Raw genomic sequence first — 22,744 nt, 5'->3', positions numbered from 1 at the left:
CATTCCCACAGATGGTGCGCAATGGGAGAATTTCTTCGCCAATTTGCATGGGAAAATGCAGCAGAAAACACGTGAATCCCATCCCAATAAGAAGTTCCGCTGCGCGGAAGGAAATCAGGTAAAATAGGAAATAAATCAAGCGAGAAAATTTAAATGTGCATTGCGCATAACCTCGGAATTCCCACTCTTTTTTTTGCTCCAAAAATTGTGTGATTCAGCCTGTCGAGATTCGGGACTTCCCGCAACATGTGCTAAAAATGTGTGTTTATCTGCGGAATTAAGAGGTACTCATTGGACAGTGTGAAACCACAGGCTTCCGGACACTTTGTGGTGCGTTGACGAAGAAAGTCTATGATTAATCAGCAATAGATGGACTCAAAAGACTCAAAAGCAGTGATTTGATTTCCACCGTGAAACATCATTTCGTAGAAAAGTGGAAGTTACTCTTCTATCGATTTTCTGTTTGTTGGGAAAACCGCGGTCACACTCATGGTTCTATTGATTTTTGTCACGCGAGTCAGCAAAGCTATCTTTAAGAAAATTCAACAGCTTTATGTTTCTTTTCAGGTATGTTGATGGGTGTGTTTCAATGAAGAAAGTTCTTCACAAAAAAGCGTATTTAAATATCAGGCAAAATTCCTATAAGAAGCATATTCATGAGGGGTTTTCGTATCGAGAAAAGACGTTACATACACCGGTTCTAGAGCCGGAATATTAAAGGGAACTTGAAGTTGTCAATAAGCCAGAATTGCACTTTGCACTTAGAATTGCGCTCAAATTTGCGCACAGAAATACATTACTTCATCTTGAGTCTTCTTGTCTGATTTTCTCACAGTTTCAGGGAGTTGTTCTTATTAGAAATTATTGGAATTTCATTGGAAATTCCTTTTGTAAATCCTCTACGAGCTTTTTTCTGTCTTCGCCTTTTCTCTCTGCATTTATTCAACCATTCTTCCTCTTGTTTCGTCCTTGAATTTTTCCAAAAACACTTCTTTTGTATGTTCTTTGTTTCTACCATTTTTACAGTATTTGCTATACTTCTAACTTCACTTTTGAGAATTAAAGTTCTCAAAAGTCTCTTAGCTTTCACCCAATTTCTCCAACTGATATGCCCCTTTATCATTGACTAAAGTTTGATATAAGTTTCTGTGCTGTGGAAGAGAATTTTCAGAAGGGCACATCGAAAAAAAACTGTTGAATTGCATGTCAGGAATTCGCATTTGATTGCGAAGGAAGCCCGTCAGACTACATGAAGAATTCTCTCGTCTTCTCGTGTTGCCGCAGAAAGCCAGGGCGAGGGCGGAGGTGGCAAAGGGCTCGCGAGCATTTGTAATAAATACAGGCGAAGCCCCCGAAGAAATATGATGAGATACGGAGGAAAGGCACTATGTGTGATGGAGTGTACATAGTCCTGCTGTATATTTAGTTTTTCACCAAAGCAATATTGTTCTTTTGCTTCTCATTTTGGACTCTCTTATGACTTATTGTTGATGAGAATTTCTCGAGGCGTGTTGGATTTCTCATAAGTATAATGTTCGCGTCTGTATACACAACGACCCCATTGTCACTTCCCTCCGCCAACACTGTTGTACGGCTTCTCCAACACAGCCAAGAGGACGCGCGGCTCCGCGCTGGGAGTGCGCTTAGAGACGGTCAGCTGGCAGTGTAAGAACGCAGCCATGGCTTTGTGACTGGAGGAAGTTCTCGGCGTTTAGTTTGTACTCGTCCGTGCTGATCAGTGCGCACGCATCGCTTCCCCGCGTCGATTTAATTACATTCACCCACAGACAGATTTCTATCCCATTAACGCGCGCCGTTCTCCAATATAAATATTTTCCCAAACTCCGGATCGATCCCACATCAATTCGTCCACTCGCGAGCCCTGATTATGCTTCCACGAACATTAAATTAGTGCATGTGTTGTGTGAGCAGACAGAGGTGGAGAGAGAGAGAGAGAGAGAGTGAGAGACTTTTATGTTCAATACTAAGAGCAAAATGACATAAAGGGACTGTGAAATACACACGCTTAAAGTGCAATGAGATTCTTCGGTGTGCTTAGAATTGTGATATCGAACGCATGCGTAAGACTTTTGGACGTAAGGATTCCGTCTCTCTGAAAGTGTTGTTTGTTTTTTTGAATATCATATTTTACACACGCAATTTTTCGCGTTAATACATCAGTGAGTTTATTTATAACTCGACGTAGTCGCATTATATAATAAATTATTAAAGCGCTAAGGCGCGAGATAACAGCTAATCGCACAAAAAACTGTCTCAAGTAACCAATATCAATATGTGTTGTGATAGTTGTAAGTACATCTTCAATGCATTTGTGCTCATCACAAATATTTTGCAATATTCACACGGTCTGCACAATTCGATTGAGACGAGTGTGGACAAGAAGTATTTGCAGTACAGCGACGAAGTGGTTAGTGAAGTTTTTCCTTTCATTATGCTCTAAAAATTACTCTCAATGATCGTCTTTGTTTGGCCGACTGTCAAAACACCGCCTCGCCATTGGACCGCTTTTTGACAGTGCATAAATAAAGATTCATCTGGCTTAAAATTCCGCACGCATTTCCATTCACTCTAAAATGTTACTTTCTGTGCACTGAGAAAAATGCATGGTAAGAAAGCTCAAAGTCGTAATGGAGAAATTCTCATATAAGATAGGAATGATGCCTTTTGAAGATTCCAAATTTTACTATGTCTCTTAATAATTTTATCATAATTGTTGTAAATATTGTCATATTGCTAATTAAGTAACCTTCACATTTCTAAACTAAATTCCTTTACTTATTGCAATCATTGCTATAGTAGTAAGAATTAATTTTTGACTATTTTTCCCAGTGTTTGCCTTGCAATTCTGACTCATGCACATTTTCCTGCGCTAAAAATGCGGCAGATTGTAGGAAAAAACCTTCCGGAAATCATCACAATCTTAGTCATTTCTTGCCTTCTTTTAAAAATATCAGCTTCTTTTCAACTGGCAAACAATCACGTTCGACCTGATCGAAGTGAATTAAGGCACGTCTGCGTGAGTGTGGAAATTGCATTGATCGCACAATTAAAGGAAAAATCACAATAAATCCTCATGGCTATTGGAAATGCATGTAATTTCAGCAAGTCACAACATCATAAATCACCTTTTATTCGCCTTCTTACCGGACCCCATTATTTTGCATCCTGTCCAAGAGTAATTTATAACATTAATTTTTTTTTCTATTAATTGTGGGCCTCTTTGATGTGATGGTGTCGCTTTTGTTGCACGAATTCCGCGAAAGGCTAACGGTGAGCGCCTTTTGTGTGGCGCGAAAAATATGATTGCCAGCGCACAAGCATAAATGATTGGATGATTTTCGGGGGGGGAAAGACATTTCCTATGGCTTTGCATACGGTTTTCTGCTGTCTCATAGCTTGGGGAAGAGTGAATTTGTGCGGTCTCTGCGTCTCAATTGTGGATGCCATGGGAAGAAAGACTATGTGTATGAGTCACATCCTCGACAGATATACTTTTTATATACACATTTGTATGCTCGACAAAGCGAAATCGATATGCTAGCCTGACGGAGTACAAACAACTCTAGGAGGCACACACTGTCTCCCACAAGAACGTGCCATATGTCTATCAGAAAGGGAAATGGCGAATTCTCCTTTTCCTCCTCATCCAAGCTTAATGGGATAGTTTGGAGTGTCGCTGGGTGGAGAGACAGAGAGAGAGAGAGTGAGCTTGAGCGAAGGGTGTGAGAGAGAAATGAAACCCCGCGCCAAATATAATGCCTTTTAATAACATAATATCCCAGCGCCATGCACTCGGGCTTTATGAGGCAACCGCGCTTTCTAAAGTGAAATGCATCAGCACTTTTTCCCTAGCATGACACGTTTTCCACATCCTCATCTTTAGACCATCATCTCAAGTATTTGCCATTGAGCCACTCCTCAACTCAATGCCCGTGATTTTTCCGCGCTGCAGCGCACTTGAGTGAGGAAGTGGCTGACAAAGGATGAGACACTTTGCTGAGACACATTTTCTTTCTCTGCCTTTGCAGCAAAACTACTTGATGAACTATGGATACCTCCCCAAATCGGATACCGAGACGGGAAACTTGAGGACAGAGTCGCAACTTCGTGATGCCATAAGGAATCTTCAGGTAAGTGAGACGGTCTTTTGTGCATATAAATGCTGATGTAGATGTAAGGAAGATTGGGGCGATTGTGCACAGAAATTCTGCTTTTTTGGCGGATTTTGCAGGCTGGGGCACTGTTAACAAGGTTTCAGTGTTGATAGAGAGCAAAAAATTAGATAGAGTTAAGCGGAAAGGTTCTGAAATACGACTGTCTTGTGATAATCCATCGGAATGTCATAAGACAATGTCTAATTGTTCTATTATGGAGAAGTTAACAACCTTTTTACATGCAATAATGGTCAATAATGTTGAACTACATTTTTAATGTTCAGCGATTAAGAACCTGTGAATTTCTAAGAAATTCCTACAAAATTCCTATAGAAAATTAACAGACATTCTTTAACACTTTTCCACAATGTTTCTGCGTAATGAAAAGTGCAGAGAAAAGCGTTTATTTCAAACAGAAACGAATCGCATTTGTCCATGATTTGATTACACTCATTCAATTCCCAAAACCCATTGAAATCGTAATGGAATTTGGAGAATAATTTATCTGAGGAATCTTCCTCAGCCTTTAAATCAAATTTGAACATTATGCGAATTGTCTCTGTCAAACACCTGCTCAATGCAGCCCTGCCGTTCCTCTATTTGAACAAGAGCCCCTCTAATTTCGCCTTATCTCTGTTCCAGAGCTTCGCAAATATCCCAGAAACTGGCGTCATAGACGAGCAGACGGCGGATTTACTCAAGAAGCCACGCTGTGGCGTCCCTGATGATCAGGACACCGCGGACTTCCATGCCGGCAATTCGCCCTCGAGGCGGCACAGACGCTTCGTTATCTTAGGACCCAAATGGGATCACACCGACCTCACATGGAGGTGAGTGGCTCCGGCTGGCGCGAATCAACAGGAAATTTGATAGTGAATCAGCATGTGAATCAATATCGTGCGAAGGCGAAGAGGAATTATATTGCTCCGCCATCAGTAATTGAGGCATAAAATGAGACACGTTAATTCTGTCTCAGCACCCATGTCCGCACAGTGGAGGCCCCCTGGGCGGGGTGTAGCGAGAGCATTAGGCTAAAATGATAACGCCTCGTTATTCAACCCCCATAGATGTAGAATTAAGCATGGAAAGACGCCAAACAACATTATCGTCTCACTGGCGCCTGTCGCAATCACTCAAATGTCTATTTTGCGACACAGTGACGTCATGGAGGAGCTCTCTGGGTGGGGTCGGCGGCACTCTGTGAGGGTAGTTCCAACCCCAGGTATTCGCTCAGTCTCTGAGCGCCATAAAAGAAATGCCAATAAATACACACTCTGTGCACACATTCGCCCGCACACGATGTGTCTCTAAATTATCTAAATTGTACATCTCGCCATTTATTATCCCTTTTAGCGAGGAGACACACTCGCATTGATACTTGTTGCATTCCACCAGCCATGAATTCGGCGGGGTGGCGACAGGGAGCGCCGCAACGCCCCGAGAGTCTCATGGGAATATGTGGCTTATTGTGTGCGCTCTGCACCACGAAAGGAATTGGAAGAGTCACACCATTTGGATGTTCATGACTAATTTCCGTGCGGACGAATTTGTCCAATTCATCCCATAAAATTCGACTAAGCTATTAGCAAAGTGTAAAAGTTAATTGCGAGCAGGCAAATTTGATGGAGGAACAATGATTAACACTCTCCAATTCATGTGTGTGAATTTCACGAGGGTTGAGATGGTTTTGACGGTCCAAAAGCTTACTGGAAACTTAATCAGATTACACAATTGCCTCGCATTTTATCCCCAGACACGGTAAAAATCGACTCTGAAATAGTGGAAACTCTTATAGAGTCGAAGGAATAAGCTGACGAAAGAAATATCCTTGAAATAGGAGATAAGTTTATTGAATTTATGCCATCCCGCTTGCATATATTGAATACATTTACAAACATGAAGCATATGCTCAATTGGAAATATTGTTGTTTGCTCTACTTTTCTAACTAAAGTATTTTCACAATCACAGAAATTTAGAACATTATTTAGGATTGTTGATTGAATGTTCCCAAATTTAGGATATATTCATCAAGAATTTATTTAACTTGTTCAAAAGAAAATAAGGAAATCTATAATTTTGTGTCTTTTCAAAAGCCCATTAACAGAAACACTCTGTAAAAGGATGTAAGAATGCAAAATTTAGTTAATTTTGTAGATAATTTCAATTGGTACAGAGTGATTGAATTGACCTCTCAGGTTTCATTAACACAAAACAACTCTCGTTTCTTCCACACACAGTTTTAGATGCCAATCAATCACGCCCTAAACTCTTGTCATCACTTTTCCCAACATTAAACAATCTCAAATTTGCGCTCTTATCTGTATTTTGTGCAGAGACTGTCGTTTTCTATCTCACAGTTCTTATATTACATTTCATTCTGACTGGATATGAGATGTGCACGTTGAAATTCCTGTGCGTCACTATTGGCTGCACACGACTGTTAATCTTCCTTGCATTTTGTATGATCTTCTAAAGAAATAATCAAGCCACTGTGCGTGCCAGAAGCCCTCTAACTGATTTATTAATAATAATTGCCAGTCGACAAATTGTTTTAGTCTGCTTTCCCGCATTTCCACAGTGAAAAGTGGGCGTTTTAGAGAGTGATTACTTATCGTGTATAATCAAGAAACGACGTCTGGAATTTTGTCACTATCGAGTGAATTTGTGGTTTTTCTCTCGCCCTTTCGGACACGGAGGAAAAATGCACTCAATTGCGCCTGATTAGGAATGTCGAGGGGGTTGAGGATCGAAGGCTATAAGAGGCGCTCTTCACTCGTGCACTCGACATGGGGAGTACCCTGTAATTTAACTGGAGTATATCTGGGTGCGCGCTATGTTCGTCTCCTTCTGATGCCAGCACGAGTGGGAGTGTGATGGTGCTTCTCATGCTGGTCATCAGCTGCTCAGACACTGCGCCCTATACGGTTGTCTCGCGATTTTAAGGAGAAGCAGCAGTGCTGCTCCGTCGCACTTCTTCGATATCTCTGCCCTTCCTTTCCCGGCCGCACAATTTCAAATAGAGGCGTACATTACACACCGAAGTCAGTCAGTGTTAAGCAGTGCCTCCGGACGGACATGGCGAGTGCTGAGCCTGGTGGGAGAAGTGTGCCTGGGAGTTGGTGGAAAAACAGGAGGAAAATCCTTCACTCACAATTGACCACTTATTGGGAATTACAGCGCTCTGCTCCACACTTTTTCATTCCCACACAACTATCGCAGCACAATCAATACTCTTGCGCTCCGATGGGATGAGGGACAGAGTTGTTTCGAGAGTGGTTGTTTAAAAAATTGATTGACCCGTAAAATGTCACGACACTTTTCTAAAAAAAAAAACGACCAAAAGTGTGTCCATCCTTAAAGTTTTCTCACACACGCCGGGAATTATTTAGTTGGTCTGTTTCATAACTTTTTCCCCGCCCGCGCGCGCCTTTTCCAGATTTTCCATGGTGTTTCTGGTGCTCAAAGGGAGACAAAGTACAGTGTCTTAGCGAGTTATGTCACAAGCATTTACAAGAAAGGAAATGTCAAAGGTGAAGTTTTTCCCTCGCACACACTTAATATTTCATACACAGTGAAAATACCAGAGAGAGAAAGAGGAAAATCCAGAGAAAATCCAGACGAGTCCAATTAGGCAAAACTCCCCTCAAGACATCCTCGCACTCTCTCCCTTTCATACAAATAAAAAAAACAACAGAAATTCACCGTCCAATAGCATCTCCCGCCCCAGGCAAATAAATTGTTATCAATTTACGATTTTAACGAGAGTCAATTGAATGTCAATGTGAAAAACTCTCTCGTGGGCTCGCTTGGCATTATGAATTCATGCCCGCTCTATAATTGATGCCACTACCCAGTTCAGCTACAGTGATAATTAAATGAAGCCACCACTGCTTCATATGGGCTGGCAAGATACTGGCCTCTCTCTCTGTGATGTGGCGAAAAGGGATCGCACTTTATAGTTGAGGAACCATCATGGAAAATTTAACAATTAGCATAGTCCCCGCTCTTCACGCGGGACAGCCGAAAAGGCAGCACTTTTATAAATATTTATTAGACATAATCTTGTAGCATATGTGAGGGTTGAAGCATAGCAAAATGTCTCCTCACTTGAAATGCTCTCCATTCTCAGCGTTTAATATAAATTCTTCGTGTCACTCTGAGTTATGACGGCGCCCAATGGCATCGCCTACTTTGTGCTGCGAAGAAGAGAACGTCTTGGTTCACTCACTCAACCTGGGTGTGATGTTTTCCATTAAAATCCATCACAACCTCCTTGAGTGAGCGAATTCAGGACGAACGATCAGCGACTGAACATAACTAATCATAGGTAAAGAGCACAGACTTCATCAGCAACTATTCTAACTACACAATCCACCACAATAATAGCACAAAATGTCTCTGCATTTTGAATTACACAGCAGAATGAGCAGAATAAATAGAATATTCGCAATTTAAGCGAAGAATAAGTGTAATTCTTGCTGATTTATGAAGCTTCCTCAAGGAGAGGTTTTCCTTTAAGTTTTAATTCTTCTTCTTGAAGAGTTTCATTCGATATCGGAGATCATTTCATAGCTAATCACTATTAAATTGGATCATTTTATTATCTTTTCATACATTTTACGCGAAATCTGTTAATTCCTTTATCTAAATATTAGTTTTTTGACAATGTCCTATTTCTTTGGTCGACACTGTGCATTGATATGATAATAGTCGATTGAACTGGCGAAGAGAGTATTTGATTTCAACAAAATCCTCCCCGATTTCACTTCAATCGAAAACAGCGCAATTTTTCTTGTCTCTCCTTCAATCTCTCTCTCTCTCTCTCTCCCTCTCTCTTTGCAGTTTGGTTAATCATTCCATGCCAGCACTCGACGTCGGTCATGTGCGTCGAGTCCTTCGCGATGCACTGAATGTGTGGGAGCGAAACTCAAGATTAACATTCCGAGAAGTGAACAGTGATAAGGCCGACATACAGGTGATGTTCGCGAAGGGAAATCACGGCGATGGGTACAATTTCGACGGCATCGGCGGGATTCTGGCTCACGCGTTCTATCCTGGCGCCGGGCGCGGCGGCGATGCCCATTTCGATGACGACGAGAAGTGGCTGATTCACCAGAGCGAGGACGGAAGCAGCGGCACGAGTCTCATGAGCGTGGCTGTGCACGAGTTCGGGCACTCGCTCGGCCTGGGACACTCGTCGGTGCGAGACTCCATCATGGGGCCGTGGTACAACGCGTACAAGGAGGAGGAACAGCTGCCCGAGGACGACCGGCTGGCCATAGAGCAGATCTACGGCAGCGGCCGCAAGCAATGGGGCCACAATCCGCATCGGCATCACTACCAAACCCAACCCACGACAACGACAACTACAACCACGACTACAACCACCGAGCGCCCCACGCGCCACAGAGTGTACTATCCCGAGAGGCGGCATCCCACGCGCAGGCCGCACTGGCCGTGGCTCCCCGACCACACCAGAACCACCACATCCACCACCGAGAGAGTGGAGAGAACCCACCCCACGCGGCCGACCTACGACACGCCTAGGAAGCACAAGCCCGCGAAATCGGACAAGCCAGCGACTTGCAATACTAGCTATGATGCAGTATCAGTCATTCGAGGGGAGCTGTTCATCTTCAAGGATCGCGTAAGTTTAGATTCACACTCTTGAAAAAGGGGAAAACAATTCCACTGAAGTATATGCTAGTTGTTAATATTCAACAGCAACCTTTCAGTTGCCATTGAAGAACTATTTTCTCACTCTGAATTTGACTATTGAGCTAAGGAGTGTCAAAAGTCATCTGCAATCTAATGATTCTAATCCTAATCCTACCTTTCTGCGCAGTACTTTTGGCGCATTGGCGAGAAGGGTCTTCACGCTGGCTATCCGCACCAAATTCGACTCCTGTGGAAAGATATTCCTGAAGATTTCACTCACGTTGATGCCGTCTATGAGAACAAAGACCTGCAAATTGTATTCTTTATAGGTGAGTCTAGAGATCTAGCCAGCCTATCACACTTTCTAACCTCTGCCTGACAATTTCCTAGGCAATAAATACTACGTCTTCAATTCGAATCGCCTCGACGGCAACTCTCCGCGCCCACTAACCGACCTTGGATTGCCTGCGTCCTTGGAGAAGATCGACGCCGCCATGATTTGGGGACACAACAAGAAGACCTACTTCTACAGCGGCGACCAATATTGGGGGTGAGTTTCCACCGCTTCAGCAAAAAATGTTCAATCATTGCCATTTTCCGCCGCTTTGCAGCTTTGACGAGGACGTGAAGCGAGTCGAGCTGGACTATCCTCGCAACATGTCGAACATGTGGGGCGGCATCAGTCACATCGACGCCGCGTTCCAGTGGACGGACCATCGCACGTACTTCTTCAAGGGGAAGGGCTTCTGGAAGTTCAACGATCGCAAAATGGAGCTGGAGCACGCTAAGCAGCCCTCGGCGCCCGTGTGGATGCGCTGCCCGCGCACATCCAACGAAGTCATCCCGCCGAAGAGACGAGATGCCCTGGTCGCCTTCTCCTCGGCGCACACCGTCGCCTACTCACTCCTGCTGCCCGCAATCGTGACTCTCGCCCACGCAATGCTGTGTTAAAGGAGCAATTCTACTGCCATATTTTTTTCTAATTGTACTGTTTAAGTAAATAAACGTTAAAATATTCACCAACTTTCGGGGCTCGTTTTTGCCATTACACACTCTCAATCTCATGCTTTAGACTGTTTTTATTATGATTACATCGTACTTTCATTATACATGTAGAGATAGTAATTTTCTTCCCTTTCTCATCTTTTTTTCTTTTACTCCTTCTTCGCGTCAAAAAAAAAAACATCACAAAAAACGTACGGTATAATAAAGTGAGGAAGATATAATATTTGGTGTGACTTTTATGTTTAAAAAATCTTTAAATATTACTCACTAAAAGAATATATACTTCTGCAAAAGTGTTTCAGTGGCAGTATTTGTTTTTTTTTACTTCTTCTATGACTGAATGGGAAAATTATGCAGCATTTGATATCTGACAGAAAACTCTCGCCATTCATTTAGATCTATAAGAAGTCTTTGAATGAGTCTCAATTGATAAACATCGATAAACAATAAGTCAAATTTTATTCAGTACTTCCTGCCCAAAGCATTAAATCGAAAACTGCCTTTTGGGCATTCTTTTTTGATAACTTTTCAGTCATATATTCAGTGCAGAGAATCAATTGAGATTATTTGTACGCAACTTAGCCAGAATGATGCAGTTTGGCGGGCAAATTTTATGACCATAAAAACTGCTGCATATTTTTTCCCATTGAGCAGTTATTTCAAATATTTGGCTGTTTCTCGGAAACCTCTTAATTTACATGTAAAAATTTGCGGACTTTACTTTTCATGTTGTATAAAGAATTACATATGATATTGTGAGGGTATTTTGTTTGTGTTTCTTCCGGCATATTCTATATTTAATTACTTCTTATCATGATTAGTGCGAACTGCGGATTTCTCCACTTGTTCTCTTGTATATTTTGTTTATATTCCTTATAAAATTGATGATTGCAAAAAAATTAAATAGTACAGTCTGTCGATTATTTTGTCACATGATCCTTTCTTTTCTTTTCATTTTTTTTGAGGGACTAAAATAATGTGTGTAATAATAATTTACTGTGTTTAGCTTTATTATTCCATATGTGGAGAGATTTGGGGGGAATGGAAAAGTGTCTCGTTCTCTCTCTCTCTCTCTATTCAGCCTCTCGTTCTCCCGCATTTCGACTATTGCGACTCTCGCGATTCCTCTCGGCCTGGCGCATCTTCTTCTGATAGTCTTGATGCTGCTTGATGAACGAGCTCAGTCGATTGAGCAGAAATTGCTTATCGCGCCCCTCGAGAACCAATTGATTCTTCAGCACATTCACCATGTGCTTGTTGGCCGCTGACACGGCGTAATAGTAGTAGAGCAGGAGGATGAGCACGATGAATGCTGGCACAGCGAAAGCCGCTGTGCCGAAGAAGAAGATGGCATTCTGGATGAATGACGGCATCTTCATGAATGCCGCTATCGCGGCCGCCCACACAGACGTGAGGCCGCGGAATGGACCGCACGAGCGCGACGGCAGAATCTCCGCCACGGCGTACACGACCGGCGCCACGGCGATGGCAAAGGACAGCAGGAGGATGAACATGAAGAGGGATTTCGATCGGGAGGCGCGATAGTGTATCTCCGAGGGCTTGGAGTTCACCAGACACGCGAACTTCTTGATGTAGAACATGAGGAAGTTGAGGAGGAAGGCGATGCCGGCGAGAAAAGGGGCATAGAAGCTGCCCAGCCAGCAGAGTGTCTGTGAGTAGACAATGTCGAGGACATGCTTGGACAATTCAAACTCCTGCTCGCCCACGAATCGCGCCAGACGCGTGTTCACGTGGCGCGCAATGAGCGCACGTGGGAAGTTGATGAAGAACGTGACAAAGATGTGCGTAACGAAATCAATAATGAACAATTTATACAACTGCTGCCCCACGAATGTCTCCCAGCACTGCGGCGTGCCGCGGCTGGCATTGTAGCACACCTGATCGTCCAGCTGCGGACTCACCAGCAGATAGAAGCGACTCAGGAGCACCGCCAGCGAGGACAGGCGCAACAGAATCGTCCGCAGCAGTGCCATCTTGATGACAAACACCGGCGAGTACTGCTCGAATTGCACGAGATAGTTGAAGAGAATGGGCACGAGGAAGTTCAGCAAGACTATCGCGATGTAGGGCAGGAATTCGTAGAACAGCACGATCAGCTGATCGCTCAGCGTCCTGCTCACCTGCCCGTCATCGTCCGTGAAGATGTCACGAAGGGACGGCGTGACTAGACCACTCTCCGCCGCCCCGAAGGGCGACAGGATGCTCTCGGGCGTGAAATTGGGATCCAAGTACGCCAGCGAGATGTTCAGCAAATAGTAAATAATGACCGCCGACGCGGCCAGAATCATCAGCACGAGGCAATTGATGAGGAATCGCATCACGATCAGTTTAGCCATAATATCACTTGTTCGATTGAATCTCTCGAATTCCATCTTCTTCGCCAGCAGCAGGCCTTTGATCTCATTGAACAGCGCCTTGTGCTTGATCTCCGCCGACTTCTCATTGTGTATGCAGAAGTCCCACCCGCCGAAGATCAGATTGCAATACTGATAGAACTGTCCCTCGCCCTCCACCAGCCTGTCCTTGAACTCTCGCGATGCCGCCCTCACGATCGCCACCAGCGACAGAAGGAAGCACGCGAGAGTGGTGCAGACAAAGGCCAGCGGCAGGTCGTAGTACAGCGACTTGGTAAAGCCTATGAGACTAGTATTCACATTGGCGTGATAGCCATAGATCCTGTTCGAGTACATACCGTAGAACATGAGCGTCTTCTCCATGATGCCCGTGCCCTGGATGATGTCCAGCACTGAGAACGTGCTCGTGGCGTTGAAGTAGTCCTCGGCGCAGCACTCAGTCGAGTTCGCCACCACGCACGCCGCCTCGTCAGGCGCCACCAGGAAGACCTGCGGCAGCACCACGAACACCAGCACAATGCCGAAGATGGCCAAGTTGAGAAACATGAGCCAGCGCAGAAAGAGGAAGTACGCCACGACGCCCGTGCCGAAGTGGCCCTCAATCCGCTTCAGACTGCCCTTCCACAGCTCCACCTTGGCCAGGCACTCTGTCCACTTGGCGCACAGCTGCTGCCACGCTTTTCGCCGCTGCCACTTGATCTGATCGAAGCCCTGCAGGCGCAGCTTCGTGGCGTTCTGCAGCTGTGCCTTCATCTCCTTCTTCTGCCCCATCGTCACGGGCATCGCCTTGATCTCGTGGATCTCCTCCCAGATGCGCTCCTCGTCCGTGAGATTCTCCGACAGGTCGGGCAGCATTGCCACTTGCACCTCCTGAATCTGTGCACCGCGGAATGTCGAAGTCCGGCGCGGCCCCGTCACGCTCTGGCGCCGGCGGCTCGTGCGATTGTCATTCTGCCCCGGCCGTACGCGCCTTGTGGTGGCTGCAAGAGGAAGAGCACAAAGATTCCATTAGGATTCCGGAAATTGCTGCGCAAAAATTCACTTTGAACAAGCTTCTCGTGATTTGCACGTAGTTTTCCCACAAGCTATCGTTTAGCTATGCTAATTTATTCGGTAAATCACAGCAATAACTAGGAAAAAGCACACAATATTCCGGAAAATTGAATTTCATCTCATTTCATATTCTCAAATTGCCTTTGGCACACGGAAATGCCAATAATCTGCTCTATTTCGCTCTTAAAACACAGGACGGGCAGAGCCTGCATTTAATGCGATTCAAAATGGATTTAAGAGCTTTGATAGGGATTAGAAATAGAGGATTTGTGTATTGACATAACTTCGTCTCGCTTGCAAAGGTCATTGGAAATATTGAGAAGGTCAGTGAGGTCAATGACCGCAGACAAAGTCCCTTTAAATGAACAGATTCGCTCTCTCGGCACTGTTGCGAGTCAAAATGCCCTGCAAATGATCGGTTTTCCAGCGCACTTTGGGCGTGATTGGGAAAGAGCAGCAATTGAGCACATGATAATTCACTTGACTCCGCCAATTAGAGCCTCTTCTCGGCTCTGAATCACGCTGTCTCACCGTATCTGTTCTGCTTGGAGGGCAGCAGAGTGGCAATCGCGGCCGGGTCGCGCTGCATTCCGTCCCAATCCGCGCCCACAGGATAGCTTTCCTGGTAGAACTCGCCTCCGGCCTCCTCCCATCCCTGCGTCTTGCTGGAGCGCGACTTGCGGTCCTTGCCGCCGCTACTGGACATCCTGGATCCTCTGCTTGTTGTCTTCCTGGCCAGAAAAAAAACAACAACAGAAACACTTTCAGTGAGGAAGGAAAAAGGATGAAATTTGCCAAAAGGAAACTCACCGGAAGTTTACTCGCAATATCACTCAGAGCACTGGAATCATTTCCTGCATTCCACCTTATTCAGCGCTCCTCCATTGGGTATCTGATTGGCGGGTGAATCTTATCAGGAGCCTCAAGGTGAGGAGCATGTTTTGATAAGGGCGGCTCTGTTTATTAAATTCCAATCAACTTTCTCACTACTGAGCAATGGCGCTTCTGTGTTTGCTGCCTTTTTCACCCTAAGCGCGCCGCCCACGCTCAAGCTGCCACGCCAATGTCGCACTGAGCATCACCGATTGACTGTAAATTGATGGTTTTCAGCGATATTTCACGGTCTTCACTGTGGAATTGCTGATGGAAAATGCAATTTTTGCGGAGTCTTTTTCGCCAGTCGCCTTCTTCTTCTTCTTCGCGACGCACTCACGGTCGTTTTTGGGCGTTATTCGCCACCTGGCGGTGAACATTTGGGCGGTTCTTTTTGAATATCAAATCATTTTGATATCAGAAAAATTATTATCAAATTCCGATAGAATAAAAGAAAAAACCGCGCATTCAGTTAATGATTTTTTCTTTGCATTAAATTACAATACTAGATAAATTTATGTAAACATTCAATGGAATCGATTCAGTACGTTGAAATGCTGCCCAAAAACCAATTAAAACTTTTTTTTCTTTTGCAAATTACTAAAAAGTTAAGACAAAACGGAAATCACTTATCCACAATATTTATTCCTTTTATACTAAAGTATTTATCTTGAATGACAAAGTAAATCTTTCCGTTCTTAATTGTTTGTTCTCTCTCTTTTTCTGTTTTCAAATAGGAGAAAGTGCTTTTATGTTGCAATTAGCTGAAATGAAAGTGTTCAATTTACGTTAAAAATTGCAGTGAATTTTGAGGTTGAAATTCAAGGTAAAACTCACAGATTTAACGGTTGCCTTTATGAAATCCTTCTTGTGTGATAAATCAAATTGGGGAAACTTTGCATAAACCTGCTTGCAAACAGTTTTCATCGTGATCTCCTCCAGATTAGCATCATCCAGGATCTCCTTAACATACCCTTTGATTTCGTCATCCTGCAAAGACGCAATGAGTGTGTTGAGAAACACTGTTTGGAGGATTAATTGTCTGATTTGGGATCACTTACAGTTGGAAACGTTGTTTTAGACTTCTTCGCCAGCGGTTCGTCCTCAGAAGCGTCCTCCTTGTCATCCAACTCAGGCTCTTCTTCCTCCTCTTCGCTGGTCGTTTGATCTTTTGTCACCTTCTTCGTGGCAGAACGCTTGGGGCGCGCCTTGCCTGCAATTAAACCGCTTCGGTCAGTGACTCTCGGTGGCAGCTTCCCAGGAGTGACGGACTCACCCTTAGCCGGCGATGGCGCTGACTTGGCCTTTGCATTTACGGGACTTTTGTTATTTTTGCTCACGCGACCTTTCTTCGCCTTCTTCTCGCTCTCTTCGCTCTCCACCTCGGACTCCTCCGTGTCACTCTGTGCCCTCTTCTTCCGTGTCGCCCCGCGCGCCGCCGGACGACGGCGGCCGGCCGCCGCTCGCGCGCCCCGCTTCGGCTCGTCGCTCTCATCCTCCGAGCTCATGGTCTCGTCCTCGCTCTCCGACCGCTGACGCTTCTTGCCCCGGCTCGGCCGGGCCCCCTTCTGGCCGCGCGTTGACGCCCGCCGCTTGCCCACATCCGAGTCCGAGCCACCGCCGGACGGATTGTAGTCTGAGCCGCTGTCGCTGTCCTCCTTTTTGCGCTTGCCCTTGGTCTTGGTGAAGCGCTCATCACTCTCCTCCGAGCTGGAATAGTCCGGATTGAAACCTCGACCGGCGGTGGCGCGCCGCGGCCGGCCGGAAGTTGTGGTAGTTGTGACTTTCCGCGGCCGCCGCGTCTCTGGTTCCTCTTCGCTCTCCGCCTCCTCCTCTTCCGCCTCTTCCTCCTCCTCGGGCAGCTCCTCATCACCTTCGGGCGCCAGTAGGAAGCTGCAGATACGCTCCGCCAGGTCCTCCTTGCCACCCTTCTTGTCCAACGTCAGCACGTCGCACACGTTCCGCAGCAGCTTCACGTCATGCTTCTGTGCCGCCTCGAGCTTCCCCTTGTACTCATCTGAATCACCGTCGAAGGCAAACCCTGAGAACTTGCGCAGATTCTTCTTCACCATCGTCACCTTGCCGGCGCTCTCGAAGCAGATCTGCCCATGGGAAACACACACAGGTCGCTTAGCCAGGAAGCGCTCACGCATTTCTGTGGATTTCTTACCGAATGCAGCGTCTGCAGTCCATCAGCCTTTGTATTTGTGATGTTCTGGTCAATCTTGGCGATCTGCCCCAGCGGTATGGCACTGACTTCCTGCTTCGCCTTCTTTGCGTTTCCTTTGCTGTCCTGCTTCTTCTTGTCACTGTTCTTCTCAGGCTTCTCGTCGTTCTCCTTCTCAGCACTCTCACCCTCGTCGTCCTCCGTGGTGCCGGCCTCTGATTTTCCATCCGCTTCCTGTTTCTCATCTACAAAAAGGCAAAACAGACGCGCGCGCGGTCAGAACGTCCAGAAATTTCTCATAATCATCCACGGGGGAAAAAATACACACCTAAACTCTTCTCCTTGGACTCCACATCGGTCTTCTGGTTTGCCGCGTCTTTTGAGTTTTCACTGTTCTGCATGGCGTGGAGGAGAAAGAGGGGACAAGCGTGAAAAAGTAGTGATTGTAGTGTAAACAGCGATACAAATACACAGGACAACTTTTGAGTATATGGCAATGTGTCAAAAAATGTTGATCCACTTTTCACGCAAAATACATCATTCCACCCATCAATTCCTTTGCAGATCCTCACTCACACGTGTTGTCACACTTTTACATATATCTTATGTACAGTGATGATGTACAATGGGGGCAAAATGCGATAAATTCAGAGGGATTTCTACTTACGGCGTCCATTTTTGAGTTTATTTTTGGGTACTTTTTGGGTGTGATTCTTCGGCACAGCGTCGTGAGCGCCACGCGGCGACCGAGCCCAGAAACTCCCCTTTCCCGCCAACCGCCATTGTTGGGTCGCTTTTGTGGACTGATATGGTTGTGCGGCGTTTGCGTGTCTCGTGATTCACTGAAATTCCTGAACAAGTCCTCAATCATGGGTATTCTCGGACTGTCAAAGCTCATTGCGGACCTTGTGCCGACTGCCATCAAGGAGAATGAGATCAAGAACTACTTTGGTAAGCTGAGCATTCTCACCTAACCTCAATTTCTCATTGTTTTCTTTCTGGTTTTCCGGCATTTCCTCGATTTCCTTTCACTTCGCAGGCAGGAAAGTCGCTATTGATGCTTCCATGTGTCTCTACCAATTCCTTATTGCCGTCCGCAGTGATGGAGTTCAGCTGACCACCGTTGATGGTGAAACGACATCGCACTTGATGGGAATCTTTTACCGAACAATCCGTCTTCTGGACAATGGCATCAAGCCGGTGTATGTTTTCGACGGAAAGCCGCCCCAGCTTAAGGGAGGCGAGCTGCAGAAGCGCGCTGAGCGCAGGGAAGAGGCACAGAAGCAACTGGATAAGGCGACAGAAGCTGGCGATCAGGAGGCAGTGGAGAAGTTCAACCGACGCCTGGTGAAGGTCACGAAGGAGCACTCGAATGAGGCTAAAGAGCTCCTGAAGCTCATGGGGGTGCCCTTTATTGATGCCCCGTGCGAAGCGGAAGCCCAGTGCGCCGCTATGGTGAAGTCAGGAAAGGTCTTCGCCACTGCCACTGAAGATATGGACGCTTTGACCTTTGGCTCCAGCATTTTGCTGCGCCACTTGACGTCCAGCGAGGCCAGGAAGCTACCCGTGCAGGAGATCAGCTACCAGAGGATGCTGCACGGTCTGGAGTTTAGTGTGGATCAGTTCATAGATCTCTGCATTCTCCTGGGATGCGATTACTGCGAGAGCATCAAGGGCGTCGGGCCCAAGAGGGCCATTGAGCTGATCAAGGAGCACAAGAGCATCGAAGGCATCCTGGAGAAGATCGACAAGAAGAAGTACTCAGTGCCAGAGGAGTGGAACTACGCTCAAGCGCGTCAGCTGTTCAAGGAGCCCGAAGTGCAGGATCCGCAGACCGTCGAGATGAAGTGGACAGATCCCGATGAGGAGGGCATCGTGCAGTTCCTCTGCGGCCATCGGCAGTTCAACGAGGAGCGCATCCGATCGGGCATCCAGAAGATGAAGAAGTCCAAGGCGATGGGCACTCAGGGACGTCTGGACAGCTTCTTCAAGGTTCTGCCCACAACGTATGCGGCCAAGCGCAAGGCTGAGGAGCCCAAGAAGGGCGATTCCGCCAAGAAAAGCAAGAAGCCCGCCGCAAAGGCTGGCAAGAAGAAGTAAATTGTCGTGTTATCAAAGTCCCTAGTGTTATTCCTGACCACCTTCACATCTCCTGCAGCATGTACTGCTTGGCCAGCGCTCGCAGGAACTTCATCTTGCGATTGTTGGCCGCCTCTCTCTTGATCTCCTCGTTATTGTTGGCATTCAACTCCAGCTGGCTCATGTACGAGATCACCTGCAGCTTCCTCGTGTGCTCGTTCTTCTTCGCGTGCAGATTTATGATGAACTCCAGGATAGTCACGTCCCAGATGCACGAGTAATACGTGTCGATGGCGTCCGTGAAGCTGGCGCTCTTCTCAGAGATGCACTTGAAGGCCAACCCGTAATCCACGTCGTCCAGGAATTGGCAGAGAACCGTGGCTTGCATGTGACATCCCAGGTTTGTGCTGCACTTGATCATCCGCCTGACCACTGCGTCGTCTATCAGGGGCTTCTGCAGGTGAAGAGTGCAGTACTCCGTGCCAGAAATCAAGGCGTTCACATATCCCTTGATCGCCGCCTCGTTGTCGCCGTTCAGATAGTCCAGATCGGCTCTCAGCTTCAGCCACGAGATGTTCTGCGGATAGAACTTGAGATTCTGATCCAGGAGATGGGAAAGAGCCTCAGAAACTGCCCTCAAGTTGTAGGAATTGGAGCTGAAAGAGGGAAAAGCATATTTTAGCGACACTTTAGCAATTACATTTTGACAAACCGTGCTTACTTGGAGATCGTCGCTGGCCAGAGGAACATGTAGTCGCAGGAGATCTCCACATTCGTGTCGTCCTTGATGATATTCACCACCTTGGCCAAGAGCGACAATATAATTGACACGATGAACGGCTCGCGCAGTTTGCCAAAGAAGGCGGAGAAGTTGTTCGCCGCCAGCGTCGGAGAGTCCCTGGACACACTCCTCTTACCGCCGCTGGTCAGGAACATGGGCAGCACGAGGTCCCATGCCTCCCGGCAGATCTTGCTCGGTTTGCCCTTCTCGATGTCCAGCGCTGCGCCGGCGAGTGCAGAGCTCACTTCGAGGATGGGCGATCGCTTGTCGGGCAGGATGAGGCTGGCCCAGTCCGACAGATTGAGCAGCATGGCGATGCTGTACTCCAGGATCTCCGTCCGGGGAATAGCCGCGTCGCCGTTCTGCAGCGACAGGATGCACTGCTTGCACTTGGCGCCGATGGACGCGGAGTCAGGATGCTTCTTCGGCCAGTCATTGAGACACTGACAGATTTGCACCAGCAGAATCTCCCAGGCGATCAGCTTTCCCATCTTCGTCACGGCCGCCGTGTTGGCAATCTCCGATCGTTGCGTCTCCGTCTTCAGCACGGTCAGCATCGCCACGGCGCCCGTGAAGTCCTTGCGATTGGTCAGTTCGCGCGCCTTGCCCAGTGCGATGTAGGCGAAATCCTTCAGGAAGCCCCTCTGCAGAGACTTGAGGACAGACTGCAGCGGAATGGGGATGGACCAACTCGCGTTGATCTCCCACAGCTCGCGCGGACGCCGTCTGCCCTCGTCGTACTCCTTCATGCTGCCCAGCTTCCGGCACAGCTTCCGCACATCCGAGGCGTTGCTGTTGATGAGCTGTCGCTTGAGTTGACCCACTTCCAACCGATGGTGGCTCAGATCGGGCACTCTCCAGTCGGCCTGAGTGCTGATCTGCGGGAAGACGAATCGACTGCCCGCCTGGAAGGCCAGCTCGTCCTCAGTGAGGAGATTCAGGCTTCTCACCTCCTTCACGATGTCCACCTTCACGAGCAGACTCCTATAGTACTGCGCCATGCGATCTCTGCTCCTCTGCGGACATTCGCTGGCCAGAAATTTGGCGGTGGCTTGCAGGAGAACGCTCAGATTCTCCGCTGAGCCGTTGTACTTCTGCATGAAGTCCGTGGTCTGGAAGCAATTCTCTTCGTCCACAAGACACCGAATTGTGTTCAGGGCAATTATGCTGATCTCAATGTCTTTTGTCACGTTGGCTTCGCCAGTCTTCAGCGCCTCCTCAATGTCTAGTTCGAGGATCTTACGGTGGACGAATGGAATCTCCAGCTCAATATTGTCCCTCTCGAGGATTTCCAGGATGTTGGAGTAGCGCTGGTGGACAATCTCCTCGTTCATCCTCTGCAGAAGGCCGTGCTTGACATCGCTCACGCCGCAGGCTAGCAAGCATCCCTCCAGCTCCTCCTCGGGCACATGGCAGAGGAGGAAGTCCGCCGGCTTCTCACCTCTCGACTCATATTCCAACTTCAGCACGCGCAGATTGTCGCGGCAATCGATGGCGTGCTGTCTGGCCAGGGCGTTTGAGTTGACGTACAGGAAGAACTTGCACAGGTCAAAGTGAATCTGCGTCTTGATCTCGCACTTGGAGATGAATTTGATGAATCTGAAGTTCTGACTCGTGTATTCCGACGTGGCGTTGAGTGGAATCAGGGAATCGTACGTCAGCACGGCGATTGCTTCCGGATTCTGGCAAATGTTGAGCAAGTAGTTGATGCTGTCCTGCGGAATGGGATCCATTGCTGTGGCAAACATCTCGTCGCGCAGCGAAATGGGATCTGTGGTCGTTCCAGCTGGATTTAGGCCGAAATTGGCTTTGTTCTTCAGCAACGCTTCCTTGAAGATCTTGTACACGCGCAGCGTCCAGCGATGGTAGACAAGAAGGGCGAACTCAAAGGCGCCACGGCTTCCCTGTGGTCCAATCTTCACCTCATCACTCGTCAGCGGCAGACTGACCAGAGTCCCTGACGTCACCGTGCAGAGATCATCGAGCAATTGGATTTGCTTCTGCAGATTCAGCGTTTCGATCACATCGAGATTCCACTTGAGATGCGAAGCCACCTTCAGAGTGAGAATCTTCAGTGCGATCTGCTTCCTGCCTAGAATCTCCTCAATTGATTTAGGCGTCTCCTTGTCACTTCCTTGGGGCGTCACTGCACTTTCCCCCGGATTGTCCGGGAAGATTGTGAGGAATTTCTCTATCAATTCAATAGGTGGGGGATTTGGTGAGCACTTATTGAGATGAGACGTCAGGAGCTCGGGATCGAGGAGGAATTCAAACCAGAGAATAGTCTCTGCGGAAAGGGGCACTGTTTTGGGGCGGAGTGGATCGATAATGTCCATTGTCGAAGTCTATTTTCCCTGCAAATTCACCTCTTGCCACTCTCAAAATCACTGAGTATGATGATAGAGATCGCAGTGTGTCGATTTGCACCACGGAATTGCGTTCTTTTTCGCGAAAAACTGGGAAAAACGGAATTTTTCATGGGTTGTTTTCCTTCGCATGCAAACAACAACATAACCCAACTTCACTCTGACACTTTTTCCGTCGCGCGCCGTCTCGCAGCCAACTTCAGAGTGAGAA

The 22,744-nt window shown here is 47.0% G+C and overlaps 5 protein-coding genes across 8 annotated transcripts; 2 read left to right on the top strand and 3 right to left on the bottom strand.

The window, feature by feature from the left end:
• The first annotated feature begins 40 nt into the window (after positions 1 to 40).
• Positions 41 to 10,815, top strand: LOC132256249 (matrix metalloproteinase-2). 3 transcript variants are annotated; one of them, XM_059752548.1, is made up of 8 exons: positions 99 to 118; positions 1,788 to 2,428; positions 4,050 to 4,151; positions 4,818 to 5,005; positions 9,019 to 9,823; positions 10,022 to 10,163; positions 10,225 to 10,384; positions 10,446 to 10,815. In XM_059752548.1, exons 2-8 carry the CDS (start codon positions 2,294 to 2,296, stop codon positions 10,783 to 10,785), a joined length of 1,872 nt encoding a protein of 623 aa, XP_059608531.1. In that variant the 5' UTR covers positions 99 to 118; positions 1,788 to 2,293; the 3' UTR covers positions 10,786 to 10,815. The 3 variants fall into 3 exon arrangements, with proteins under 3 accessions (XP_059608529.1, XP_059608531.1, XP_059608532.1); XM_059752546.1 differs by lacking the exon at positions 1,788 to 2,428 and having other exon boundaries at positions 41 to 118; XM_059752549.1 differs by lacking the exons at positions 99 to 118; positions 1,788 to 2,428 and adding an exon at positions 2,549 to 2,627.
• Positions 10,816 to 11,902: 1,087 nt separating this feature from the next.
• Positions 11,903 to 15,506, bottom strand: LOC132256248 (transmembrane channel-like protein 7). 2 transcript variants are annotated; one of them, XM_059752544.1, is made up of 3 exons: positions 15,078 to 15,506; positions 14,799 to 14,998; positions 11,903 to 14,194 (listed from the first exon to the last, which is right to left on the bottom strand). In XM_059752544.1, the coding sequence occupies exons 2-3, from the start codon at positions 14,971 to 14,973 to the stop codon at positions 11,913 to 11,915; spliced, it is 2,457 nt and encodes an 818-aa protein (XP_059608527.1). In that variant the 5' UTR covers positions 14,974 to 14,998; positions 15,078 to 15,506; the 3' UTR covers positions 11,903 to 11,912. The 2 variants fall into 2 exon arrangements, with proteins under 2 accessions (XP_059608527.1, XP_059608528.1); XM_059752545.1 differs by having other exon boundaries at positions 14,799 to 14,994.
• Positions 15,507 to 15,765: 259 nt separating this feature from the next.
• On the bottom strand, positions 15,766 to 18,192 carry LOC132256251 (protein DEK). The gene is made up of 7 exons (XM_059752551.1): positions 17,975 to 18,192; positions 17,636 to 17,702; positions 17,311 to 17,552; positions 16,417 to 17,242; positions 16,202 to 16,353; positions 15,978 to 16,130; positions 15,766 to 15,904 (listed from the first exon to the last, which is right to left on the bottom strand). Exons 1-7 carry the CDS (start codon positions 18,176 to 18,178, stop codon positions 15,890 to 15,892), a joined length of 1,659 nt encoding a protein of 552 aa, XP_059608534.1. The 5' UTR covers positions 18,179 to 18,192; the 3' UTR covers positions 15,766 to 15,889.
• On the top strand, positions 18,177 to 19,424 carry LOC132256250 (flap endonuclease 1). The gene is made up of 2 exons (XM_059752550.1): positions 18,177 to 18,258; positions 18,347 to 19,424. Exons 1-2 carry the CDS (start codon positions 18,177 to 18,179, stop codon positions 19,405 to 19,407), a joined length of 1,143 nt encoding a protein of 380 aa, XP_059608533.1. The 3' UTR covers positions 19,408 to 19,424.
• On the bottom strand, positions 19,417 to 22,662 carry LOC132256245 (integrator complex subunit 8). The gene is made up of 2 exons (XM_059752540.1): positions 20,108 to 22,662; positions 19,417 to 20,042 (listed from the first exon to the last, which is right to left on the bottom strand). The coding sequence occupies exons 1-2, from the start codon at positions 22,501 to 22,503 to the stop codon at positions 19,451 to 19,453; spliced, it is 2,988 nt and encodes a 995-aa protein (XP_059608523.1). The 5' UTR covers positions 22,504 to 22,662; the 3' UTR covers positions 19,417 to 19,450.
• Positions 22,663 to 22,744: the final 82 nt, after the last annotated feature.

The sequence above is a fragment of the Phlebotomus argentipes genome, unplaced genomic scaffold (genome assembly GCF_947086385.1).
Source record: "Phlebotomus argentipes unplaced genomic scaffold, Phlebotomus argentipes genome assembly contig_5, whole genome shotgun sequence".
NCBI classification, from domain to species: Eukaryota; Metazoa; Arthropoda; class Insecta; order Diptera; family Psychodidae; genus Phlebotomus; species Phlebotomus argentipes.
The sequence above is the reverse complement of the archived record's forward strand: the minus strand, read 5'-3'. Positions and strand labels throughout refer to the sequence as shown.

Coding starts and splice junctions, on each gene's coding strand:
- LOC132256248 (XM_059752544.1), bottom strand. CDS start 14,973: ATGTCCAGTAGCGGCGGCAAGGACCGCAAGTCGCGCTCCAGCAAGACG. Junction 14,195..14,798: donor CTCCAAGCAGAACAGATACG/GTGAGACAGCGT, acceptor TTCCTCTTGCAG/CCACCACAAGGCGCGTACGG.
- LOC132256249 (XM_059752548.1), top strand. CDS start 2,294: ATGTGTTGTGATAGTTGTAAGTACATCTTCAATGCATTTGTGCTCATC. Junction 4,152..4,817: donor ATGCCATAAGGAATCTTCAG/GTAAGTGAGACG, acceptor TCTCTGTTCCAG/AGCTTCGCAAATATCCCAGA. Junction 10,385..10,445: donor AGCGGCGACCAATATTGGGG/GTGAGTTTCCAC, acceptor GCCGCTTTGCAG/CTTTGACGAGGACGTGAAGC.
- LOC132256250 (XM_059752550.1), top strand. CDS start 18,177: ATGGGTATTCTCGGACTGTCAAAGCTCATTGCGGACCTTGTGCCGACT. Junction 18,259..18,346: donor TGAGATCAAGAACTACTTTG/GTAAGCTGAGCA, acceptor TTCACTTCGCAG/GCAGGAAAGTCGCTATTGAT.
- LOC132256245 (XM_059752540.1), bottom strand. CDS start 22,503: ATGGACATTATCGATCCACTCCGCCCCAAAACAGTGCCCCTTTCCGCA. Junction 20,043..20,107: donor TGGCCAGCGACGATCTCCAA/GTAAGCACGGTT, acceptor TCCCTCTTTCAG/CTCCAATTCCTACAACTTGA.
- LOC132256251 (XM_059752551.1), bottom strand. CDS start 18,178: ATGATTGAGGACTTGTTCAGGAATTTCAGTGAATCACGAGACACGCAA. Junction 16,354..16,416: donor AGCGCCATCGCCGGCTAAGG/GTGAGTCCGTCA, acceptor GTTTAATTGCAG/GCAAGGCGCGCCCCAAGCGT. Junction 16,131..16,201: donor CTAAAACAACGTTTCCAACT/GTAAGTGATCCC, acceptor GCGTCTTTGCAG/GATGACGAAATCAAAGGGTA.